The sequence below is a fragment of the Cottoperca gobio genome, chromosome 2 (assembly GCF_900634415.1).
Source record: "Cottoperca gobio chromosome 2, fCotGob3.1, whole genome shotgun sequence".
NCBI classification, from domain to species: domain Eukaryota; kingdom Metazoa; phylum Chordata; class Actinopteri; order Perciformes; family Bovichtidae; genus Cottoperca; species Cottoperca gobio.
In genome coordinates this window covers 7,334,602-7,359,254 of record NC_041356.1, presented here as the reverse complement: position 1 = coordinate 7,359,254, position 24,653 = coordinate 7,334,602, and the positions used below count along the sequence as shown (strand labels likewise).

General features: G+C 45.8%; 1 protein-coding gene across 2 annotated transcripts in view; it reads left to right on the top strand.

Annotated features, from left to right (window-relative positions):
- The window catches only part of pard3ba (par-3 family cell polarity regulator beta a), a 142,496-nt gene that overhangs the window by 55,446 nt on the left and 62,397 nt on the right, over positions 1–24,653 (top strand). The window contains exons 1-11 of one of the 2 annotated variants that reach the window (XM_029449318.1): positions 399–424; positions 4,014–4,100; positions 4,327–4,452; positions 5,928–6,394; positions 8,149–8,288; positions 8,648–8,776; positions 14,485–14,670; positions 17,661–17,822; positions 18,569–18,643; positions 23,220–23,349; positions 24,284–24,431. In XM_029449318.1, coding sequence (XP_029305178.1) covers positions 405–424; positions 4,014–4,100; positions 4,327–4,452; positions 5,928–6,394; positions 8,149–8,288; positions 8,648–8,776; positions 14,485–14,670; positions 17,661–17,822; positions 18,569–18,643; positions 23,220–23,349; positions 24,284–24,431 — 1,670 coding nt within the window. In that variant the 5' untranslated portion in view covers positions 399–404. Of the gene's footprint in view, positions 1–398; positions 425–4,013; positions 4,101–4,326; positions 4,453–5,927; positions 6,395–8,148; positions 8,289–8,647; positions 8,777–14,484; positions 14,671–17,660; positions 17,823–18,568; positions 18,644–23,219; positions 23,350–24,283; positions 24,432–24,653 lie in introns of those variants that run through there. The other variant, XM_029449327.1, reaches the window with a different exon arrangement.

Here is a 24,653-nt window from a genome sequence, read left to right as displayed (position 1 = left end):
TCGCCGACTTAAAAATAGAGCCCTGCCTGACCATGGGGCAGGGATGGAGGGAGGGGGAGGGAGAGTTAGACAGATAGAAATGTACATAGAGTGAAGCAAGGACAGCGGCGTGCGTCGGGAGCTCAGCGTCCGCGCGGTCGTTCTCTCTTCGCTGTCTGCAAAGGTGATTGATGCGGCGTTAGATTGTTTTGCTAATTGGCGACGGGCCTCCTCGTATTCCTGTTTGTTTAGTTGTGTGTGTGTGTGTGTGTGTGTGTGTAAACGTAGACACTCTTAATGTGTCACTTTAGCTGTATCATGTTGACTGAATGGGTTTGTTTGTGTTTTTCTTTTTTAAACAGGAAATCAACCATGTACTGAAAGGAGCTTTGGACCGGCTGCAAAACAGACCACCCCCCGCCAAGATGAGCCAAGTTAACTTCAGGTAAGAGTGTGCGTGTGGTGTGTGTGCTGTGTGTTTCTGGATGTCCTAATGGCAGCAGACAGATCATACTGTAGCTGTGTACGCTGCCGTGTTGGAGTCTGGGATTATCCTTCCTGTCTTTGTTTGACAGCCTGACACTGGATTAAACAGTTGGTGTGTGTGTGTGTGCGTGTGTGTGTGTGTGTGTGTGTGTGTCCCATACGTGGTGGTGGGCTATAATCTGTATGTGGAGGAGCAGAGGTGAGTTTTGAACAGGGGTTGGAGGGAAGTTCCTGCTTACACTTATTGTAAAAGTTGAAATGACAACAAGGCAAGTTACTTGGATACTTTTGTAATGTAATAGATTACAGATATCTAGTTATCCAGTTAAACATGTAGGTAATTTAAATATTTTAATTACTTCATCAAAGGGATGTAACTTACATCACTTTTCTAACAAATGTTCTAATCTGGGCTGAAAAGTCCTGAAGTGATTGATAACTGTAATTTAAATAAAAATGTTCAGTAACTGATTACATTTATATTTATATGGTCATTTAATTACCATATAACATATAACCACATACTCCGTCACATGTAACTAGTTACTCACCAGCGCTGCTTGTGTGGCAGATTTCATACACAGGGTTGAAAGTGCTTTACGTTAGGACGTAGACACTAAAACAACAGAATCCAAAAAAGTGTCGAAGGATGTAAATACATCCCAAAATTCACTTTCCAAAAGCGTTGCTCTTCTAGCTTTTCGGTCCTCACGAGGCAAGGTCAGGAACATTACCATGTAAAGTAGTAGGGCTGCACCTAATGATTTGCATTATTGATTAATATGTTGGGCTTTTTTTAGGTTCATCAATCTCAGTCGGTCCCGCGGGGACGCCGGTGTTCCGCCCACCGTGAGAGGGAGGCGCACACGTACAGTATATAACCTAATGCAGTGATCCCGTGCAACATTTGCATAACAAACCTCAAGTTTAGTTCCGTCCCGCGCTCCTGAAGTACAATTATATTCGCCCGTCTTAATTATTCAGTATGATACTGTTGTAATGTGACGATATCCCGGGTGTTGACCTTTGACCCTATGAAGTGAGAAGGTTTGTCGCTGCACTCCATTGATTGATTTGCTTGTTATTTATGGGTCGTTATGCTAAAAGCTTTGCGGTCAGGTAAAGCACAAACAACGGATGTTACTGCTTAGTTTGACGATCTGTAATGAATAATCGTATCTGACAACTTTGGAATTCATAGAACTGCATTTTGTGTCTGAATGCTTCAACATGAACCAAATCTTTATGCACATGCTGTATAATCCGTTACAGGTGTTAGTACAACGGTTCACGTGTGTGTGTGTGTGTGTGTGTGTGTGTGTGTACAGGTGAATGAGCGTACTGTATTTGAGCGCAGACATCTCACCATGGCAACCTCCACCTTTTTTGTTTCTGGCCACGTCACCTGCAGACCTCTGGCATGATGGGAGTTTTATCTTCATTTCTACAGGCTGTCAGTCACGCAGCAACCATGGCAACGGTTAACCCCTTTCATCACAACCCTTCACCCCGGCAAGCCCGGGACAAAAGTAAAAAAGATAATTCTGCAGCCGAGTGATTTTCCCGATTAGAAAATCGTTCTATTAAAGAAGAACTCCGGTGAGAATCACGGGCGCTCAGGAAGAGACTACGCTGCGGTGACAGATGGTGATTTTTCAGCATTTTAAAGTGCAGCGGAGTCCTGACAGCACTGGGATACAATGGAGGCATGACTCTCACAGATAGTTCGCCTTGGTAACAGATGGTTGGCGGCTAAAAAAAGCACGGTGAGCGAGCGAGGGCACATTTTCAGTGAGTCCCGGCCGCAAGTGTGTTGGGCACTCGGCCTCCGTTGATGTAGAGGAAGTCAACCAAGAGCGGGAGCTCCATCTGTCTCACTCCTCGGTGCACGTTTCATCCGTCCCACTGTCCCTCTCCTTCTCCCCCTCTCTCCCCCCAGTGACATGACTGTGTTTGTGTTTGTGTCAGCGGGATGCTAAAATGGGTGAGCGGAGCTATTCTGCATATTAGAGTGCGGCACTAACAAGCCACGGCATCTCTGATGAGCTTGTTTGTGCCGCCGTTTGTTTGTGTGCGTGTGTGTGTGTGTGTGTGTGTGTGTGTGTCTTGATTGTTTATCATCACTGAAATTAAATTTAAACAGCGTGTGTGTGTGTCTGTGTGTGTGTGTGTGTGTGTGCACTTCATGGCTGGTGCACGTGTGTTGTTTAGACGTAACTGTGTTCTCTAATAGATGTAAATGTGATGCATGTGTGTATTTGTGAATTCAATTGAGAGGAATGTGAGTGATGGTGTTTGTGAGTATGCAATAGATGTAGCAATAAGAATGCAAATTGGACGTGTGTGCGGGATGTGTGTGTACAGTGTGTGTGTGTGACCGTGGCAGAGGTTAACGAGAGCGGGGTGACAGAGACAGAGGAGTGTGTTATAATGATCCTGGCAAGTCCTTGGGCTTGTGTACGTGCAAGAAGCACATAAACCTTGAACTTCACTGCCTTTCTTCTCAGACTTACTTCTTTTTTTTAACACGTAGACACCTCATCTCTTCTTTTTTTGTTGCATTGTAGCTTTGTTAAAGCTCTGCGGGGAAACTTTGGAGAAAACAGAACCTTTTATGTTCTTGGCCTCTTTTGGGTTACCTCAAAGATACATCATTTCCTGTTTGAAAATAATTGGCCATAACTTATTGTAAATGCAAATTAGTACCATTCAGTCAATGCTTCAATCTTCCTACTTCTTCTAACCAAAACATGCATTTAGCTGAATAGCTTTGTGCATAAAATCTTTGTTGTCATTATTGTTAAAAGTAAAAATGTCACCAGATAAGACTGTAAAGCTGTACAAAGAGGAACAACTACGAAGCAGACTTGATGCAACGAAAACTGCAAATATGACTAAGAACAGGATTTCTCCGACTTCAAGTTGGAAATGTTCCGTTGCTCTGCTGTGATCTTCCTCTACCATGCTCCCATCATGCAGGTCCCCCTCTCTGAGCCACCCGGTATCTAAAGCCCTCTTCCTCTTTATCTTTTAGCTGCATTGTCCTTGTTTATCTGCTGCTAAAAGCCACAGTTCAGGGCTCGGCACAGATTATTAGAGATGCTCATTCTGTTTCATCTCTATCTGCTCCTCTATCTGTCCTTCTCTTTTATCTCCGGCTCTCTTCTTTTGTCCACCGGCTAGATTGGGTGGTTGAGAAGCAGGTAGATAAAGGCTGAAGTAGCCACCTGCGTCCCAAGCACCCACCCACACACACACATGTTCTTTCTGACGTTTGGCAGGAGTACCTGTAAGCTCATCTGTATCCCTATCAGTGTAGCCCTGAGGAAAAATGCTAATTTATTTTGAAGAGCTTGCAAATGGAAAGGTTTGGAGTGTGTGTGTGTGTGTGTGTGTGTGTGTGTGTGTGTGTGTGTGTGTGTGTGTGTGTGTGTGTGTGTGTGTGTGTGTAGCTGTGTATTACTGTATCAGTGTTTTTATGATTGCATGCAATACCTTATTTACACCCTCACTTTCAATCTTTTAAGATGTGTGTGTTTTGTTGACAGCAACCTGACGAGGGCTGTGGAGTTTCCAGGTAACTGGGCACCCCTGGGTATCCATGTGATCCCATACTGCTCCTCTCTCAGTGGACGGTAAGTACACACACACACACACAAACACAAACACAAACACACACACTCCCATATTGTGCAAATACACACTCTCCCCCTACCACATGTAATCAGACATTCATAAGGAAAGGCAGATGGCAATGTTGACTTATAGAAATGCACAAGCGTTGGCATGTAATCATATCTGTGTTTACCTCCATGAATTCATATTTACTGTGTGTGTGTGTGTGTGTGTGTGTGTTGCTAGGACCCTGGGCCTGCACATTAAAGGCATCGAGGAAAACAGTCGCTCCAAGAAAGAGAATCTCTTCCAGCCGGATGAGTCTATCGTCCAAATCAACGACACGCCGCTCCAGGACAAGACCTTCGCACAGTGAGTATGAGTGCGGGGTGCGATCCCCAACACACACATCTAAGCAAAGCGTTACTAATGGGATCAGAAACGAGTAGCGGAAGGTTTTGAAAGCCTTCTACTAATGTGAATCGGTCACGGCTCCCCTCGATTAGTCGAGTTATTGGTCGTTTTGGTTTTAGTCAATAAATGTTTTTGTTTGTCTTTTAGTAATTTGATTAAAGACTTATTTCCAAGAAACTTCTGAGCACATCTCTGGTAAAAAAATAGCATTTTTAAAGTGATGCTTTTGCACGTTTCTTTGTTCAGATATGCAGATTTCCTGCTTTTCTCTGTTCACATTCACATCACATCACATTCAAATGAATGTCTTTGGATTTTGGACAAAACAAGACATTTTGCAGACATCACTTTGGACATTTTTCACTATTTTCTGACATTTAAAGACCAAACGATTAATCAATTCATCTCGAAAATAATCCGACCAAGAATTTCTTTCTTCGAGGACAGCCTTAGAATCCATTACTTATCTGCTCAGTTTAAGTTGGGCATTTTAGCAAAGTTTCTTAGTCTGCTATCTGGATGTTTTGTATAATAATCTTAATAATTTGCTACTAACAAATGAGTTGTGATAAGAGATGTGTTATGTCTTTGCAATCCAGATATTTTACCAACCTGGACCGGCCCCAAATATGGAACTCGCTATCCAAACTAGAAATGAGTGTCTGTGTTTCTTTATGCGTCAGGGATGTGATTCAGAGCTAAAACAAAAAGCAGAAATAGAATATCTTTCTTCTCCTTGTTTATGTGCGTCCTCCCCTACCCTGTGTATTGAGACACCTCACCCATCACTCATTTTGCTTCCTTTTATCAGCCAAAGGCAAATCATTATCTTCCTCTCGTGCCTCGCCATCTATTCTCAAAGAAATGTGTGTGTGTGTGTGTCTCTCTGTGTTTCTTATTTCCTCCTCTCTCCGGTACACACACGTCGACAACCTCCCGTCCCCATTCTTTCTCTATTTTCTCCGTCCTCTCCACGGTGGAGCTGAATGGGTCCATTTAACTGCATCCCACTGTGTCGTCTGTGCTGTGTGAATGTTGTGCTGATAGTAGTCTATTAAGGCCTGCGATAGGAGCCTGCTGTCGGGGTCTCCCCCATCTGACAGGGGCCGCAATGTCCCAAACCAGCTGGAAGAGTCACTCTGTGCTTGATCCAAATTGAAATACAGCTCCATTAACGACGCACAAGCCTCATTCACCCTCCTCATCCTCTGCTGTCTTCTTCTTCTGTGTTCTGCTCGACTTTCTCCGTCTTTTTCTGCTGTTTTACAGTTTCCTCGTGGCAAATTCACGAGGCAAATTGGCTGCAGTGAGGGTGTTATAATTGAAGTGAAAAAGACTGCAGTCAGATGTCCCTTCCTGAATTTCCCATTTAACTTAAAATCACATGTATAAAAAGCAAACGTGTACATTATTTCCTCAATTTCTTTCCCTAGGTCCCAGGATGTGTTCCGCCACGCCATGTCGTCCTCCTCCGTGCGTCTGGAGGTCCTCCCCCTGGCCAACAAGCCGCGCTACGAGAAGAGCCTGATCGGTCAGCTTTTCACTGGCGACGGCAAAGACCCCCCGATAAAAGGAAAGAGTCCGATGGTGGTCCGTGCTAAAGGCGACTCCCGACCAGAACCCAAACAAGATGCCAAACTGAACACCAAGCTAGAAGTGAGGCGTCCAGACCCGCGTGCCTGGACCCCGGAGCCAGCTGCGGTGAACACACCGCTGGCGGAGCGCCGGCCTGGGCACGGCTCCTTGGAAAGAGTGTCTCCCACATCTCCAACCAGGGCGGCGAGCTCCTCCCCGACACCCAGGAGCCAGAGCCCCCAGACCAGTAAGAGCCCTGTGCCCGGCCTGGCCAACCTTACCGGCAGGAAGGGCGGCAAGAAGTTCAAAATTGACCTGAAGAAAGGTAAATGTGCAGCTGAATTTGAATGAAAATGAATATACAGATGTTGTTTTTAACATTTTTGCAACAACCTCAAACTTCCACTTGGATTCCAGCCTGAACTAATTAGATGTTGGTGCTCATAGATCAATGTCACTGCGGCCATAACGCAAGAATGTATATGCTAATTGGGACAATTTCATACAAATCTGTAAAAGGATAACATAATGAGGTGATGGCATTTTGGACAGACATGGATGTTAACTGCAACTTGACTTGAGTTTTTAATCATGTCTCAATTTGTCGGAGAACACAACAATTCTCAAAAAGCTTTGTTTTTCTGCTGATGTAATGTAAAGATGATATAAGTAGTCCCATATAAAACTCTGCACCACTGAAAGCTATTTTATCCCACATTGAAAGTAACTTTTCCACTTTTTATACTGCAGCATTACATCGCGTCTGGGTGTTTTTGCTTTTAGATTTCAATCCAGACTGATTCAGTCTGGCTTCCAGCTGCGTTATCTATTATCCCTCTAAAATGCATCAGAGCTGGAGCGCTGATGTGTTGATAGCACTGGAATAGGTTTGTAGGACTGTGATAGGCTCTGTTCTAGCAACCTGTAGTGGTATGAGGCATTGAAAGGATAGCTGTAATTGGGCTGCATGCACACACTTGCTACAGGCACGCAGAGAAAGGCACCAAGATACCCAGATGAAAGGATAGAAGAAATTGGGCTCAAAGCCCTATTCACCGCACTTTTATTGTTAGTTTCTTTCTTTCCCCCCCGCATCTTTTCACCCCTCCCATTTTCTCCTCCTTTTCCTCTCCATCCTTCTTTTGTTAGATTTCTTTCCCCCCTGTCTACCTCCATCCCTTTCACCTGATGCAAGATCAGAGCAAAGGATATTATGGGGTTTCTAACACCCTCTCCCTTGGCAACAGGCTCTTTCTCTCCGTGATTGACAGGCGGTGAGGTTTAGGTGCGCTAATGTAGGGCAGGCAGAGGCTTAGCTTGGAGACCAGATAGCATCGCTCACCGCCTTTAGTATGCCACGCCGGCTTTACTCTCCCTGCACACACACACTCACCCACACACACAGAGCGTGGCACATTTCACTCATGGCTTGGGGCTTGTGAGGCCGTGAAAAAGGGAGAGGGTGGAGGCTTCTGGGGGTTGATGACTCATGCGTATGTGTGTGTGGGGCCTCAGATACACACACACATACTTGTAAATGTATACACACAGATAAACGGAGGCTCACACCCACAAGGAAAATCTTTGTGGAAATCACGTTGCATCCCCGGGGAGGGAAGCTAGAGAAGGGAATAATATCTCTCAGGTTCTTCTCTCTCTCTCCTCCCTCCGCCCCCCACCTTCCTCCCATCTTCTCCCTCTACCTCCCTTCATCAACCACCGTTCGGCCTGCTCACACGTGAAATTAAAGGCATAGTCTGTCTAATCCGGCTCGGAGAGAAGCCTTCTCCCGGCGGCTCAGAGGCTGAGCCAGGCAACAAAACCCTCCAGAGGAAAACAAGCACTTAAACAGTAGTTAATGTGAGGAAGATGCTTAAACCACAGACTGGGTTCAGCAGGGCAGGAGAGGAGGAGGAGAGAGGGAAGAAGAGAGGAAGAAGAGAAGTGACAGAGAAGGAGGACGAGAGGGAAAATTCAATTAAAACGAAATTAAAAGTAATAAAGGTAATAAAGGTCTCGCCTGCTGGGGGATTGATGTCCCTAATGCTCACCGTGACGCGGGCTGCTTTGTTCCCGCAGGCACCGAGGGTCTGGGCTTCACCGTGGTAACCCGGGACTCCTCGGTCCACGGGCCAGGGCCCATCCTGGTGAAGAACATCCTGCAGCGCGGCGCGGCAGTCAAAGATGGCCGCCTGCAGTCTGGAGACCGCATCCTGGAGGTAAGACAGAACCCCGGCTGGTGATCTCCCACAGAGTAGAAAAGCAACCGTCACAGCAACAGACTCTGTTGTTGGCAGCAGCAGCAGCGGCGGCAGCAGCAGCAGCGGCGGCAGCAGCAGCAGCGCAGCGGCAGCAGCAGCAGCGCAGCGGCAGCAGCAGCAGCGCAGCGGCAGCAGCAGGAAACACAGCTCTGTGGCTCACCTGCTGGTTCACTGAGGAAGTGTCCTGGGAAAATGTTTTTATCTTATCTGGATTTAACCAGAATTCTAAACATTTAACACGTGTTGGTGGAGCACTGAGTGGATAATACACTTTGCTTAGTATACTCCTGTGTGTGTGTGTTTTTGTGTGTGCGTAGGTGAACGGAGTAGACATGACAGGCCACAGCCAGGAGGAACTTGTGGCCATGCTGCGCAGCACCAGGCAGGGAGAGAGTGTGTGTGTTGTGGTCGCACGGCAGGAGGACATCTTCCTACCTCGGGAACTGGTAAGAGAGAAAAAACATAGCATCCACGTCCCCTCGTCTTCTTCGTTGGTCATTTCTGCTGATGATTTGTCTTCACTTTTGCGCTCTTTTTCCTGTCGCCTCTTCATCTTTGTTTAGTTTTTGGGAACGTTTCCTTCACATTGTGTCGTGTTCTGTGCCTCGTTCTCTCTCAAAGGACCTAACCTCTTTATGTTGATGCCCTTTTCCTATAAGCCACACAAACCCCCCCACTCAGAGCACGCTCCGGCCTTCCTGTCCCACTCTGCTTTGTTGACACAGCGATGCCAGAGGAAGTCACACACACAAGCCGCAGCCGCCCCGCAGGAAACGTGCGAGCATGTCCACGCATGTCCACACACCGCGAGCGTTACGTGACCGTTAACCTGCAGCGGCTGACGGGGTCAGAGGTCAGCGTCACGGCTGTGAAACTGACACACAGTTTGACTGTGCCTCACTGGGGGACATTTTATCAATAAACACACACTTTTAAACATATACACTACCAGCCAGCTGGCCCCTTGAAAGTCACCCGCTCTCTGTAAATGATGTTTTTCGCCTGCGCCGCTTCTATTCTCTCCCCTCGGTGTCCTCGGTGGTTATTCTGATTATTCCCTCTCCGCTACTTCAAAGAGCTCAGAGTAAGACGCGCAGGGCTTTGTAGTGACTGATGCATATTCACACCTAGAGTGGCTGCGCACACACTCGTGCACACAAACTCCTAAACACCTAGTCCTTGGTAAAAAAAAAAAAACCACTCTCTCACACACACGTGTACACAGACATCACACAATCTTTAAACAGCCGAGTTACTGCTTCCAAAAATAGTTTGCCCTCATTAATGGCCCAGCAGTGTTGGCATAACAAGTGCACTTTGAAGAGCCTCTACAGTCTTCATCTAACACTTGCTTGTATTTGGGCATTAGAGACTTAAAGAGAGGGTGCGGGGGGGGGTGCAAAGGCAGAATGAGAGAGAGCCTTCACTCCTGTTTCTGTCGAGGCTGCTGAAGTTGTCGGTGCCCCGTGAGATCTGGCCCTTATCTCCAGCACAGTCCTCCACCTCAAAGACGGTTTGATGTACCCTAAGCGCGCACACACACACACACACACACTAGTATATTTACAGACACCACACACAAGCACTCTAGAAGTTCTGTGCAGACCCTCAAAGAGCGAAGGATTACATAAATACACAGATACCACGGTGAAAAAGTTCCTCATTGAAAGTAGCCCAAAGATGTGACTACACACCCCCACCTTCCCAAAATCGACACTCTACTGCAAAATACAAACCAAGAAAGATTTTCTTTCTCCCTCCTTGCAGGTTTTAATTGCTCGGCTCTTATTCCTGCTGCTCTCATGTAGTAAATTGTAGTGGAAATGCATTTAGAGGAGCGGCTCGTGTCGATTCGGTCGCTCAAAAGATGTAATGATGATGATGGAGACGCATTAAGTCGACGTGGCCATCTGCTTCTCCCGTCGTATGAGAAACGCTTGTGCGTAGGTGTCCGGCTGCATTTCTGTGTCTGACTGAGCGTAGATGCTCATGAATATTTATCGATGTCTTAGAGGCTGTGATATCTTGTAAAAACTCCCTGCAAGCAGCCGCATGACTACGGTCATTTGTTAAAAGAAAGAAATCTGATGCAAATCAGCAGTTCATTATCACAGATTTAAATTCAGTAGCTGTGGAGATTAATTGGCTGAATTAAAAGTTTTCTTTCTCTAACTCCAAATATCGGCTTATTGCATATATCAAGGTTTCATTTGGGCTTCGACATTTTTCCAAGCAGAAGGAGTTGACTTGACAGTGTCAGATTCGTTATCTGGGACCATTTCTGCCACGTTGTGATGATATGATCAGTAAGTACAGACCCCCTGCTTCTGCTCTGCCTCTCCTGCGTCTCACCTCTCAGGCGTTTCTGTAAAATCCTCATCACGTTTTCAATCCTGTCACTGTCTCGCCGCCCGAAAACCCATAAACAAGTTACCCGGCTCTATTACGGCTGGATAAATCCGATTTCTTTGTCATAATTCTTAGGAAAGTATCAGTCACAGCAGTGCAGAGGGATGAAAAAGAAAGGTCATTACTCATAGCCGAGTGTCCTTGTATCCAAAATCATTAAATCGAAAGTCTGACTAAACCTGAAACTGACACCAGAAAAAGGAAGTCAAGGAAGTCTGCTCTCACAGCTGAGCAGGAGAATATTTGAAAAATATTAAACACATTTGCACTGTGAAGAAGAAGTGTGTGACCCTGCTCTCACTTCACGCTCACACACATGCCAGTCTTGCCTCTAATCATGGCAGCGTTATTGACTAGTGGTACGTTAACAGGGCTTTTACAGTGACCCATAAGCGAGCGAGCGGCCAACATTGCACTGATGTCAGTAGAAATACACCCAGTGATACTTGACTAAGGGAAGATGGAGATTAGAGGTCGGCTCGGCTAAACGGCAGCAACCCTGAAGCTGGTCAGGGGTCAGTGTTGTGCCAGACACTCAGCAGAAAAGACACTTGCTGACACAGCAGTTAGAACCCGGGTCATCGGGGTCTAAAGGCCGGTTTTTGTTCTCCGTGCACCATCCTGCTACCAAGCAAAGATTTATATTCTCCTCTCCAGCATTCATAGTCTTTTGACTTTTTTTCTCTCCCTTGTACAAGCAAAGTGGACTTTTAGAGGAGCTGAGCTGAGCTGCTGATTGATTAGTTTCAATAGCGAGGGTATTGATGTTTCATGAGCAGCGTGTGCTTCTGTGAAAGCACTCGGCGGTCCTGGGAGGCACACTGGTCTCTTTCAGTCAAAAAAAGACAAACAGCAAGCCATGTGAATTAGCCTCATCATTAGGACACAAAAGGACGAGCGTATTCCACCCCGTCTCCCGCGCTCACACGCACACTCCAAGTAATTAAAAAGTTCTTCTACTTCTAATCACAGTTTCATTCCTGTCAGCGTTTCTGCGTCTCCAACGCTCGACGCTCTCATTCTATCACGGGGCCTCGTTTTGTTTGAGATTAGAGAGTTTCTTGTGGGGTTTTTTTGTGCGATACGTGTGAGTGAAAGTGTGTGTCCGTAGCAGAATAATGCCAAGGACAGGATGGAGGGGTCACGCTGCACATGGTTGACCCTCAGTCGCGAGCGAGCCTAGGCCAGTCGGCAGGAAGAAGGGGTCGCCAGACAGCTTGTCCTCGCCGTCTTTTTATTTGTCGTCTCTCCCTCTTTCTGTCTTCTGAAGCTCTTCTTTCACTTCTTTTTCTTTTCATAATCCCCCCCTCCACCCCACCCCCCTCCAACTCACCAGAATTATCTCTCAATCAGTCATTTTGCTTTCCTTTCTCTTCATTGTGAGGTAAAGGTGTAAAGCGGCGAAGAGGCAGACATTAAGGCGATTAATTGGCAGCTCCATCGTTGCCGTCGAGCGCGGCGAGATCTCATCTTAATTGAATGTCGCTCTCACCACTAATCCCACCTGCTTTGAAACCCCCCATTTAGAAATCCTCAGCGACAAAAGGCTCTGTGTGTAATCGCTGTGTATCACCCCCCCTCCCCTCCCCTCCCTTACCACCCACCCTGGGGAAAGAAAAAGCTCCTTTTTGTCTCCTCATTTGAGTGTTGAAGAGGGTGGTCTCTCTCCTGGCTAAAAGCTTGTTAAAGAGCTATTGCTTTGGGCTAAGCGTGGAGGGAGGGTGGGGGCGCACAGAGGGGAACCAAGGGGTCTCAGCCACCCTGGGGACGGAAAACTTCCCCCAAGCAAAGGGCTTTAGAGGGGATTTTGGAGTGTGTGTGTGTGAGTGTTTGGACCACCACTGAGTTGTAATAGATTAATAGGATACAATGAATAAGTGACTTTACATTTCACAACTTTCCAATATCTTGGCTTCTCTCCAGAGCCTGCTGTGCTCTGATTGGTCCACCTTCACCTTGTGTGTTATTGCAGCTCGATCACAGAGGTATTTAAAACCTCCCAGGTTGCCACCTGAGTCTTCTCAAGTGTCTCTCACGCAGGAAGCGACGGATTGTCTTTGTAATTCCGCCGGTTTTGAGTAGCAGCACTCTGAAATGCCTTGTTGATAAAAATAAGCCCCGACTGAAAAGTCTTGTATTGTACTGAAATAGAAAATAGATTCCAGGACTTGCTTTGCTTGATTTAACTTGTTATCGGCATATCAAGGAATCAGAACACCAGCTGAAAGGTGATTACCAGGAGCGGCAAAGTTCAGTACGAAACATCAGCCTCACACACACAATGATATTGACTGTTTTGTACCTTTTTAATGACTCCTCACCCCTCTTAACCGACCTGCAAGTGATCAACAGCTGCTACAGTTTGCAGTCTTGTGTCTGTTAGAGATACGGAATAGTTCCTATTGTTTTAACGAAGCACCTCGACCAAGCAGTAGTGTTGACGGAGGGGGACAGAGTTTGGGGGGCTCATCGTGAGAGAGAACTCCTACGGTTATGAATTATACAGCATTTTACTGGAGGACATATTTGCCTCCCACATCCTTCAACATTGTGCAACAGTGACGGAGGAACATGGATTTCTGATTCGGTGGCAGGAAAGGTTTCTGATGTAAGGCTTCCGCAATCCTGGTATGCGGGTACTCGCATCTTTAGAGCTGTGACGAGAGGTATGGCTGGTGTGATGTACATGCACATTCCTACAAGATTCACTTTGACATGAGTCAGTTTTCCAGCGTCTGTTGTTCCCGGAGTGAATGAACCTCTATTTTCAGTTTTATTCTAGAGTGAGAAAAGCAAGGGGGTGGGGGGGGGGGGAGACATGCATATACACACACCGTTAACCTCCCATCTATCTCTATAGGGCCTCACAGTGAAGTGGTGTTCCTCCCCTCCGCAGGCCCTTTTTCCCTGGGTGACTGAACCTGGCTTTTCTTTCCCACTCTCCATTTTGCCTTCCTCTAATGACACACATTTTACTTTTGTTGCCTTTTGTCTCTCTCTCCCCCCCCCCCCCCCATATATTCTGTTGCCGCCGCTGCCACGGTCATTTTCTCCACATTAGAAAGCAGCGGGTGAATGATGTCGAGAGCGACCTGTAGAAAGTGGAGCGAGGCGAAGTACAGTAAGATTGAGAGATTAGAATGAAATGTAAAGAGTGAGGGGGGGGGGGGGGAGTGTGAATGAGAGAAGCGGGTATACCTCAGGGATGGGTTATTACTTTTAAATGCTCCTCTGCGCCTCCATCCTCGTCCCCTCCGCTTCTTTCCTCCCCCACTGTGCTCCAGGAGGGAGGTATGAAAAGGTTATTATGTTTCCTTTAGAAATGGCTTGCTCTCCGTCTGCGCCTTTCATCTCCAAATGGAATAACCTCTCTACAGTAGCTTTCTTCTTTTTCTCACTACACCTTCATCTCTCTTTTCCGGGACACAACACCTGCTCCTGTCTTCCTCCGTCCCTTTCTTTTACTCCTCTTCCCCGCAGACTTCTTCCCTCCGACTCTTTGATTATGTTTCTCTGTTTGGTGCGGAGTATAATCAGCGTGGTGTAGGAGCATGCATTATCCGGGAGTGCATTAGATATGGTGCTCCCACCTCAATCGTCAGCGATCACACGCAGCACTTATTATGTAAAGTAGCTATTAGGTATGAACTCTGAGTTCCTGTCGAGGAATTGTAGCTTTTTACATAACATTTCAAGAGAAATCTGAACTTGGTGTAAGAGTTTGAAATACTTTCCTGTCTTTCAGAAAGGGGAAGAGGAAGGCAGTCTGGTGTTGGAGGACGGCAGGGAGCACCTGATGTACGAGATCCCCCTCAATGAGTCGGGTTCGGCCGGCCTGGGGGTCAGCCTGAAGGGCAACAAGTCCAGAGAGACCGGGGAGGACCTGGGCATCTTCATCAAGTCCATCATCCATGGAGGGGCCGCGTACAAAGTACAGGATCCTCATGTGTTGTTCAAAAACAACAACCTGGATAGTTACAAAAATAACGTCCAGAGTTGTAATTAACAGGAATTCTTCTAAATGATTAAATTAAGTATTGATGTGGCGAGTGTATTTATACGGCACGTTGCAGCAACAAAGCAAATCCCGAGCACTTTACATTAATCATCAAACGCATCGATACAAAGTGCTCAAGACAACAAACCACAAAAAGACATTTAAATACAATTAAAACATTAAAGAGGCAAGAGATTAAAAATTAAAATAGAATAAGACAAGTAAAACAACACAAGAGTAGAAGATGCAGTGTAAGTAATAATAATTTGATTTGATTAAAGGCAGCGGAAAACAGAAAAGTCTTGATTTAAAAATACGTTTTCTGGGAATTAGTTCCAGATATATATATGGAGCATAAAAACTGACTGTGAGGACGGAAAGCAGAGCTGAACCAGACGACCTGAGAGGTCTGGGTCATACTGTAATGTAGCAGAAGATCAGGAATAAACCATTCAGTGCTTTAAAAACCTTTAGTAGTATTTTAAAACCAATTATTTGACAGCCAGGAAGCGAGTGTGACGACTGGAGATATCCACGTTCTCGGCCTCAGGACTCGAGCAGCAGAGTTCTGAATCGGCTGCAGCTGCCGAATCGATTTTTTTAGTGAGACCTGTGAAGACACCGTTACAGAAGTCGAGTCTTCTGAAGAGAAGAAAGTTTTTCCAAATCCTTTAATCCTTGCAGATTGACGTGGGCACATGTGTGAAGAAAGGGTTCTATATAGTCCCAAAATGCCTCATTAGGTTTTTATCAGGAGCGTTGCAGAAACATTTTAATTCAAAATACTAATCAAGGTACTTTTGAGTTATTGTTTTATCCAGAACTAAGAACGGATATTTGTGTAGGAAGTTTAGCAGGATCTTGTTTTATTTGTCCAAACTCTTTCTCTGTTTCCTCTCTTCTCCTCTTTCTCTGGCTTCTCGCCTCTCATCTCATTTCCTGTCTTTCTCCCTCTGCTTCGCCATCCCTTGACCTTTGACTCTCGTTGCCCTCCAGTGGCCTCGTCGCATCAGCACTGCAGCCGTCTTATCTATATCACTCAGTACTCACTTCAAGTTGTGAGTGCATCAGGAAGAAAAAAACATCCCGTTTCAGCACTTTGGAGATTCCTCCACTTGGCCTCAATATCTGCGCCCCCCCCCCCCCTCCCTCACATGTCACAACTCCTCGTGCCCCTCGATGCTGCTCCCAGATCTGGAGGAGGCACAGAGACGAGTGTGGTGTTGTAGATAAACGGCTGGTCTGGGATCAGGGCGGCCAGACAGCAGCTCCCCAAAGTGCCTTCAGAAGTAGTTTCCGACAGCTGCCAACGCGGATAGCACTCCGACAGAACGGCCTGGTAAGATCTCCGGCTGGCTGCAAAACAGGTTTCTGGGACAAGATACCACATAAGAGGAAGAAAGACAAGCAGGAAGAGAGACGGACAGTAGCGAGGGAGGGAGGAATCCCATTGAAAGAAGACAGCGGGAGAACAAGTGAGAGAGGGGAGGGGATCTAAGAGGGAAGGAATGAGCGGTATCGAACAATAGAGAGATGGAAAGAGACGGAATAAGAGGAGAAAAAAGGAAAATTGAAAAGTGGAGACACTCAGCAGGAACACAATACATCAGTGTGTGTCTGTGTGTGTGTGTGTGTCCTCCTCGATGTTGATGCATGCTAATGAAAAGCAGCTAAGGAGCCTGCCTGATGAGACTTTGCAGTGCCAGGCCAGGACAGAGGAGGGAACCCAGGCGTCCCCCGAGTCGCACACAATCGCACAGCAGGGGGGAAAAGGGAGGAGATGAGGAAGAGTCATGTAGAGATCTAACCTATTTCCATTAAAGAGTCGTATCTGCTGTCGGGGGCCCGGGGCCTCAATTCTATCATAAAGAAATGTTCCTTGACTTTCTCCCTGATCCTGTCACACGATCATATCAAAGAGTATGCTGAAGAAAACAAATTAAAATTACATGTAGGGTGCTGCAGCTGTGTACTTGGAAAGTGAAGATATTAACAGGGAATATCACACACACACACACACACACACACACACACACACACACACACACACACGCTGACTTTGGCACAAACATCAATTTTTGATGACATCCTTGGAGTGTGTGTGTGTGTGTGTGTGTGTGTGTGTGTGTGTGTGTGTGTGTGTGTGTGTGTGTGTGTGTGTGGCGCCATCCCAGTCTGCATTGGAGGTCAGCCCCGATGGTGCCTTGTTAATGAGGTGGGGGTCAAAGGTCAGTGCTGACCGTAACGGACCAATCATGATTCCACACACACACTCAAAGAGAGTCTTAGTGACTCAACGTGTCCTCATCTTTATTGTTCCTTTTTATAAATTATTGCCCTTTGCGTTCCTCTCCTTATTTGATCCCCCCCCCCCCTCCCTCTCTCTCACCCTCTCTTGCTCACTTGTCCTCTCTCCCTCCAGGGCACCATTCTGTGTTGCCTCTCTATGAGAGGCTGCTATTTAAAACACTTAGAAGTGATTTAGTGCCCACAGAGGCTATTCCATTAGCTGCTCTATGTATTTATCATGGCTCTCCCGCTCTCAGTAGATTGCTAACTCCGCAATTTTCCTGCCTTCCCCCTTCTACCATTTTCTCCACTTTCTCTCTCACACACACACACACACACACACCCACCTCTCCTCTTCTCCTCTCTTAAAACTTTATTGGTGACCAGTCATGTGTGTCTTATTTTATGTAAGACACCCCCTCCTCACCCTTGCATTTTTTACGTCATTTATTTTTTATGACACATTAGCATAAGTGTCATGAGCAAATATGAAGTTCTTCAAAAGGCCTGTTATTGCTTCATTTTCTATGCGGCTAGTTTAGATCAAATTCAAACGAAGTGCGGCCGGTATTTAGAAAAGTTTCACTGTTCGTTCCCCTCATGCTAATGCTGATAACTTCTCGGTCTCCCAACAGGACGGGCGGTTGAGCGTAAATGACCAGATGATCGCGGTAAACGGTGAGTCGCTGCTCGGGCGCTCCAACCACGCTGCCATGGAGACGCTGAGGCACTCCATGTCGTCAGAGGGGACCGCCAGAGGCACCATCCAGCTGGTGGTGCTGCGAGCACCCAGACAGGTACAGCTGATATCACCTTGTTATCCTACTTTAAACATTTCTGGAGTTGCAGTTCTTTGGGTGCATTTTGTGGTTGGGAGTCAGTCTCTTGCTTTCTGACAGTTTGAGGTCATGTAAGGGCTGCAGCCGAGCTTTACATCAAAGAGCTTCTTATAGTTCAGAAATCAGTTGGGAGAATGAAAGTATGTCCTTTTAATAATATAATAATACCATGTTTAAAATATATAAAATATTTGAATTAGCATAGTGTCATACATTAAAAGTATCCTTCTAACCACAGATTATATCCCTGTCATTCACTTCCTGTCACTTCCTTCATTTTGAAGCTCGTGTGGATGTGGGGCGACACGTTAGAATCTTTTGACTCCCAAAGTTTGGTTGGATGAATTTGGTTACATGAAACATTTAGGGATGCTTATGCATTATGAAATCCTCGGCGCAGCCTGATGTGTTGAGAGATTATTCATCAGAGTTCTGACAGCAGAATCAATGACGCACATCACACACATCATGATCATGTCAGGCTCACAGTAAAGATCTACTGTACATACTGACCTACATGCGTGTCAGTAATATGAAAGAGGCCTCAGCACAGTTATTACTTTGAAGATTAGCAATGCAGCGCCTCGATGTAAACACAGTTCCAACTAAAATAATAAAAACGTCGAAATAAAAAACTTCCTTTTTGAAAAGTCACCATCCATGAAAGTTTAATTTTCCTACAAATGATCCTACTTTCTCTACAGATGGGCAGTTTCTACCCCGCGGCAAACTCAAACGGGTCCCATCACCAGAACCACCACACGGGCTCCAGCAATCAGGTACGAGTGAGTGACGTCTGCCATCAGCCGCCCCCGCCTCACCGCTCCTCCTCCCTCCTCCCCACGCTGAGGAGGCGGGCGACAGAGCCGCTGCCTCACAGCCACAGGCAGCGTTACACACAGAGGCCGGGGGAGACGCACACCAGATACACTTATGGTTCTAATCACAGGGAGAAGCGTAGTGGTTACACGTTTGGCCTCGCACAAAGGGATAGTGAGTACAGCGATGACGAAGGGGGGTACGCACTGAAAGATGTGCACAGACCGGCTTCGAGGTACGAGTTTGGGTTCGTCTCTCACGGCCAGACGCTGAGCGGCTTCAACAGACCCACGCAGGGGAACTTAAATAGGGAAAGCTCCGATTTTGGATACGCACATAGCCGAGCGCTCGCAGAAAGGCAGGGCCGCTCGGCGCCAGATAACGCTCGGACGTTCGTCGATGCTCAGGGACGAATGTCCAGGCACGCGCGCAGCCGCACGCCGGACGTCATCCACGGACGAGACGGCTCTCAGAGCAACAGTTACACTGAGAACATCAGGGCGATGGCAGGGCAGATGTACGGAGACCCACCCACACACAGCAGGATACCCAACAGAAGCACACACACACCTGCAGACAGATACCTCGACACACACTCGCATAACTACGCACACAACCGAGCTCTCACCAGACACCCAGCGCACCCAGACATCCAGCTCTCTGGTGGACTCTGACTGTGTGTGTGTGTGTGTGTGCGCGCGCTTGTGTGTGCGTGTGTGTACAGTATATGCGGGTCACACAAAAGTGGTGTAGTGACACTTTGGCTGCAAATTAAAGACATTGTTGAGCTGTTTCAGGAGCACATTATAATTCCTAATCACAATCTGAACTGTGTGCAACACAAAGTCATTTCTGCACGTAATACCTTACAGTGCATCAATTCTGAGCAGAAAAACACACAGAAATATATTTATTTGCATCATTTCCATCATCAGGCAAAAGCTGTGCATCACATTTCTAATTAAACTCTCTGTAAAGTTGTGAATAGTTCCTCTGATGTTATGTTTTGAATGAAATTATGAGTCTTTTGCACCAAATCGTTGATGTGTAAATACGGGACATTTTTAGCGATCGATGCCGATGAAGCTTATTAATCTGACTGAAAGCTTTTGTCTTTGCCAAAACCACTAACTGCTACTGCATACACTTCACTCTTATTAAAATATTACCCATAAACTCAATGCGATACTAAATTCTTCGCTCTGTGCCGCCTCCTTTCTGTCGTCGGTGTTAACTCACTGAAATGATTGTTTTCATAGTTTCTCTTCAAACCAGCGGGTTGTCTTCCTGTTTTTTCTATTTTGTATAAGTTTTTATATTAACTCTTCCTTTTGTTTTAATTTCCATATTTTTTAAGGGAATGTACTCCTGCTTCTCTGTCGCACCTGCTTGTTTCTCCTCTGTGAAATAAAGCTAATCTGAAGCCTCCTGCATGCCTCTGTTTGCTTCTCTGTTTTCACTGGCTCCTTTTGCACCTCCTACTTTATTAAATGACATTTGGGTCTCTGTTCCCTCTCTTTTGGCCTCCGGTCTCTTTTTCTTTTCAGTCTTTCCTTTTACCCTTTGTTTCCCACTCCGAGCTGACACCAGGATATAGTCCAACACCTAAACTGTACATTGATAATCACACCAAGAGTCACACATTCGCAGCCACATATATATATAATAAACACATTTAGGAATACCTAATGAGAAGAGACAGATGTGATTAGTGTGCATGGAATGTGTTAACCTTTGCTTATTTTTACCTCTTTTGTGTGCTGAAGTGCCGTTAAAAAAAACCAAAAAAAACGAGGTGGCAGTTTGTTAACTCCCTGGTGGGAAACTTGAGAGCAACATTAGAATCAATCAAGTCCCACAAGAAGGTGTGTTGAAGTGATGCTCGAAAAGCAGCACCAATGGACGCACTTATGAAGACATCAGTTATGACAGGCGGTGGGAAATAGCCGTTTCTTGGTTAAGTCCGTCGTTTCAGCTCCACGTTGAACCATGACTGATTATTTCAGACGCTCATAAAGATGTTTCACAGCAGTTAAAGCAGATGCCGAGCGATAATGTGCGTAAGAGAGGGAGTGTTAACGGGAGGGTTAGTGGGTTGACTGCCATTGACCTGCCCATTGTGGCGTTTCCATCTCATCTAAGCCACAAAATCCCGTGTGTGTGTGTGTGTGTGTGTGTGTGTGCGCGTGTGTGTGTGTGTGTGTGTGTGTGTGTGTGTGTGTGTTTTTAGTTATCCAAGCCTGCAGATGAATGCTATCAAACCCAGTTCAAAGTGCACTATATATCTGCATAGTCTCATCACTACCCAGTCAGTCTGGTGGCACCGTGGCGCAGCGTGATAAAACAAACGCTCCCTAAAGCAAAGCTCCCTGAGCCCCTCAGCGTCTCTCCTTTCTCTCCCCGTCTCTGTCTGCAGCTTGTTTTCATTAGAGATAGGTGATAGGGACCCTAAATCACCATAGAATTACCTTATTTACCTTTTAGAAAAACATCGTTGTTTGTTTTAACCTTCCCATTTTATTTCCGGCTCAAATTTGACCCGTTTCTAGTTAAAATATTTCATAAATATTAACCAGTTTTTTATTGGAACAAGGCCGCAAAACAACAACACAAATTGTTTTCACTTTTTATTTGGTTTTAAGGTTACATAATGTGATGTTCTGGGTCAAATCTGACCCGGCAGAGAATATTAAAGAGTCTTTGTGGCTTTGAACAATAAAACTACCCCGAATGTTTTATTGCTGTCATAGAATTAAAAACAAAAGTTCTCTGTGGGTCAGATTTTACATTATTTTTGATTTACATTTTCAACAGCACGGTAAATGTGTCAAAATACAAACCTAAATGTAGATTTTACATTATATTGTTTTAAAAAATAAACAAAAGGTAGAATTAGACCAGCGGACACAAAAGATATGCGCACATTTCTAACACAGTACGAGGGTTAAATAAATGACAATATGTTTCTGACAGTTTATCGGCCGTACAGTTAGATCTGTAAGAGATCCAGTTAGCATGCTGACGTTAGCATTGAGCTCTTTTTGATTGAATCGTTCAGTCATGCAAACTTTATTTGTAAAGTTTCATTTAGGACATTTTGCGAGTACATAACCTGTGACTGACACACTAGAATATAAATATTATTAGAAATAGAAAAGAGAAAGAAAAACACCCCACAATTGTTAGTGTTCTATTTCTTACCTGTTTTGCTTTCGAGCCCTGGTGATGGACGGGTGGGACGGGTGGGACGGGTGACACCGTAGGGTGAGGCAGGGCTAAGCCTCTCAGAAGCCTATTGTGTGCAGCTGTAGGTTGGGGCTGGCTGGATGGATGGATCCCCCCCCCCCCCCCCCTGTATACGTATTGTTGTGGGATTAAGATATCTGACTGCCTGTCTGCCAGGCGGCTTCAAAAGCCTTGGGCGAGTCGTCCGTTTGCGGAGACGGACGGATGACGGGATTTATGGCACATGTAGAGAAGCTGTCAGAACTTTGTGTGCAAATGTATAGTACACACACATATATCAGCTCAAAGTGATTGACAGCTATGATGAAGGGACATATTAACATGTATGCTAGCTACTAATGATACCCCAGGGACGCCCATGCCATTGTGCACACACCCCACCCGATGCTTTGATACGACCAGGATATCGAAACACATTTCATTATTCTAATGATTATTCTTTGTCACGCCTATATAAGTGTATAGGTGTGTGTGTGACAGCTGTAGATCCCATCTCTTTGACTAGCTTCTTTCATCCTCCACCAGCACTTCAAGTCCTTATCTCCATTTGTAAGGAGGGGGGGGGGGGGGGGTCTTTTGTAGTGCTGGGCTGTTCGATAACATGCCTGTCAGGGCCGTCAGGACTGTCTTAATTACTGCGTTTCCAATCGCGCACATGAAGAAGAGAGTCGCCGTGTCTTCGCAGTTACAGTGTTGAAGCTTGTTTTGTGATCAATATATAAACATATTTACACATCCTACAGATCCTTAGAAAGGAGTCCTTTAATAATGCCGTATTATTTGTTTCAAAATGTCTTGTATCAATCTTTCAATGTTGTGCCATGTGTTGACATGCTCACATTTGTATCCTACAGCGTTAGTGAGTGTGCACATCCATTGAGTCTCTTCACAATAAGCCCTTCACAACTTTACATGCACAAATATTATTGGCATAAGAAGAAATCTAACAATGTATAGACGTAAAACAGGTTATATGTCCACACCCCAGCTTATCCAATTAAACAGTATCTTCACTTCCAACAGAAGACCGTCGTTCTGCGGTTAGAGATTCATCAAATACTATTTCTTCTGCATATATAGCAGCAGTGGACAACGTTGGCTGATATGCGATAAACAAAAGGAATAAAAAAAGGCATTAGTCCACTCCTACTGGGTATTAAAATAAATAAGTTTAATCTTCTGATGTGTGAGGCAACATCATCAATTTTTCATGAGCACTTTGGCTTGGATGTGGCCCACATCTTTGCATACGAGCCCTTAACAACCGTTCTCTTCATCTCTTGTCGACAGGAGCCACGGGGCCACAGTGCCCACCGGGGCCTCTCAGGACCCTCGCCACTCCGGAGCACGGAGCCCCCCGTGAACGGCGCGGGTCACACTCCGATGACGACCGACGACGAGCACGGGGACTCTGGAAGTGGTGAGCCGCACACTCGACAAATCACAACATTTGTCCATTTGAACTGTCAGATAGTCAACATTAGGATTTGAGTGTTTGTGTACCGCCGTTATCTGCCACTGAGAGTGTACACACAGTATGTTTGTCTTCCTGTGTGTGCGTGTGTGTGTGTGCGTGTGTGTGTGTGCTATAGCTGCACAGCATGACACCCAGCCAAGGCTCCTGTCGCAGCCACCCTGAGCATCTCTAGAATTGTCACACCTTCTCCAGACTCTCTTCATATCTCCTTTCACTCTCGACCCTGCCTATTTATAGCCACAGAGGGGGAAGTCATTAACTGTGTTTTTCCTGAACTTGCTTGCTTTTCATGTGCAAAAGATCCGACCTTGGAATCATTACGCTGATGAAACGGCTTCTACGTGGGCCGTATTTGCATTCAGGGTAGTGTGTGGCGTTGCGTGCATAAAGAAAAGAAGAAAAGAAAAGACTAACAAACTGTTTTAAATTCATTCTTTATCTCTCACCGTCCCCCTCCCTCCCCCCGATGCTTTTCTCAGCTCTCTGTCAGACTGGTGCTACTGTTAGTTATTTTGTACAGAGAGGGGATTTCAACACAAAGGCTTTACAGTGGGGGAATAATGCAGGAAGTTAGAATGGAAATGATTAGTCTGTGTGTTTGTATGTAGAGCTCTATATTTCTAATATTGATGGTCCAATGAAAGACACTGATGTCTGTATTTCTTCATATCTCTGTGTGCAACTGCAGATATATGAACAATAAGTAGAAAGTGTACGCACGCTTTCGGTATTCATTCAGCTTGTACTGCCTTCAGGACATTCGGAGCATTAAAAAGTTAACGTGTTAAACTCCACGAGGAATGAAACACCTCTTCTGTCGTCCAAGTTTCTTTTTTTCTTTAAGAAACCCCGTTTGATTGTTCTTGTTTCTCCTCAGCTTCATATCCCGCTGTGACCGCTAATGGCGGCTACGGTCACTACGGCAACGACGACGAGGAGTTCGAGGAAGGCTTCCCCCCGCCGCCCTCCCTCGGCTCTGTGGAGGAAATTAATAGAGACTTACCGCTAACTCCCCCACGCCACAGGTACCCCCGCACATAATCTGCAGCACACTGCACCATCAGCACTCTATGAAACTACACACAGGGCCGGAGTTATTATGTTCTAATGGCACTCTTAATATGGGCCGCTGTGTTATGAGATAAAGAAGAGCCATTACACTAAATATTACACGGCTCATATGCATTATTTTGACTTTACAGTCTAATTGCAATAGCCTATTTGCACTATGCATACATCATTATGGT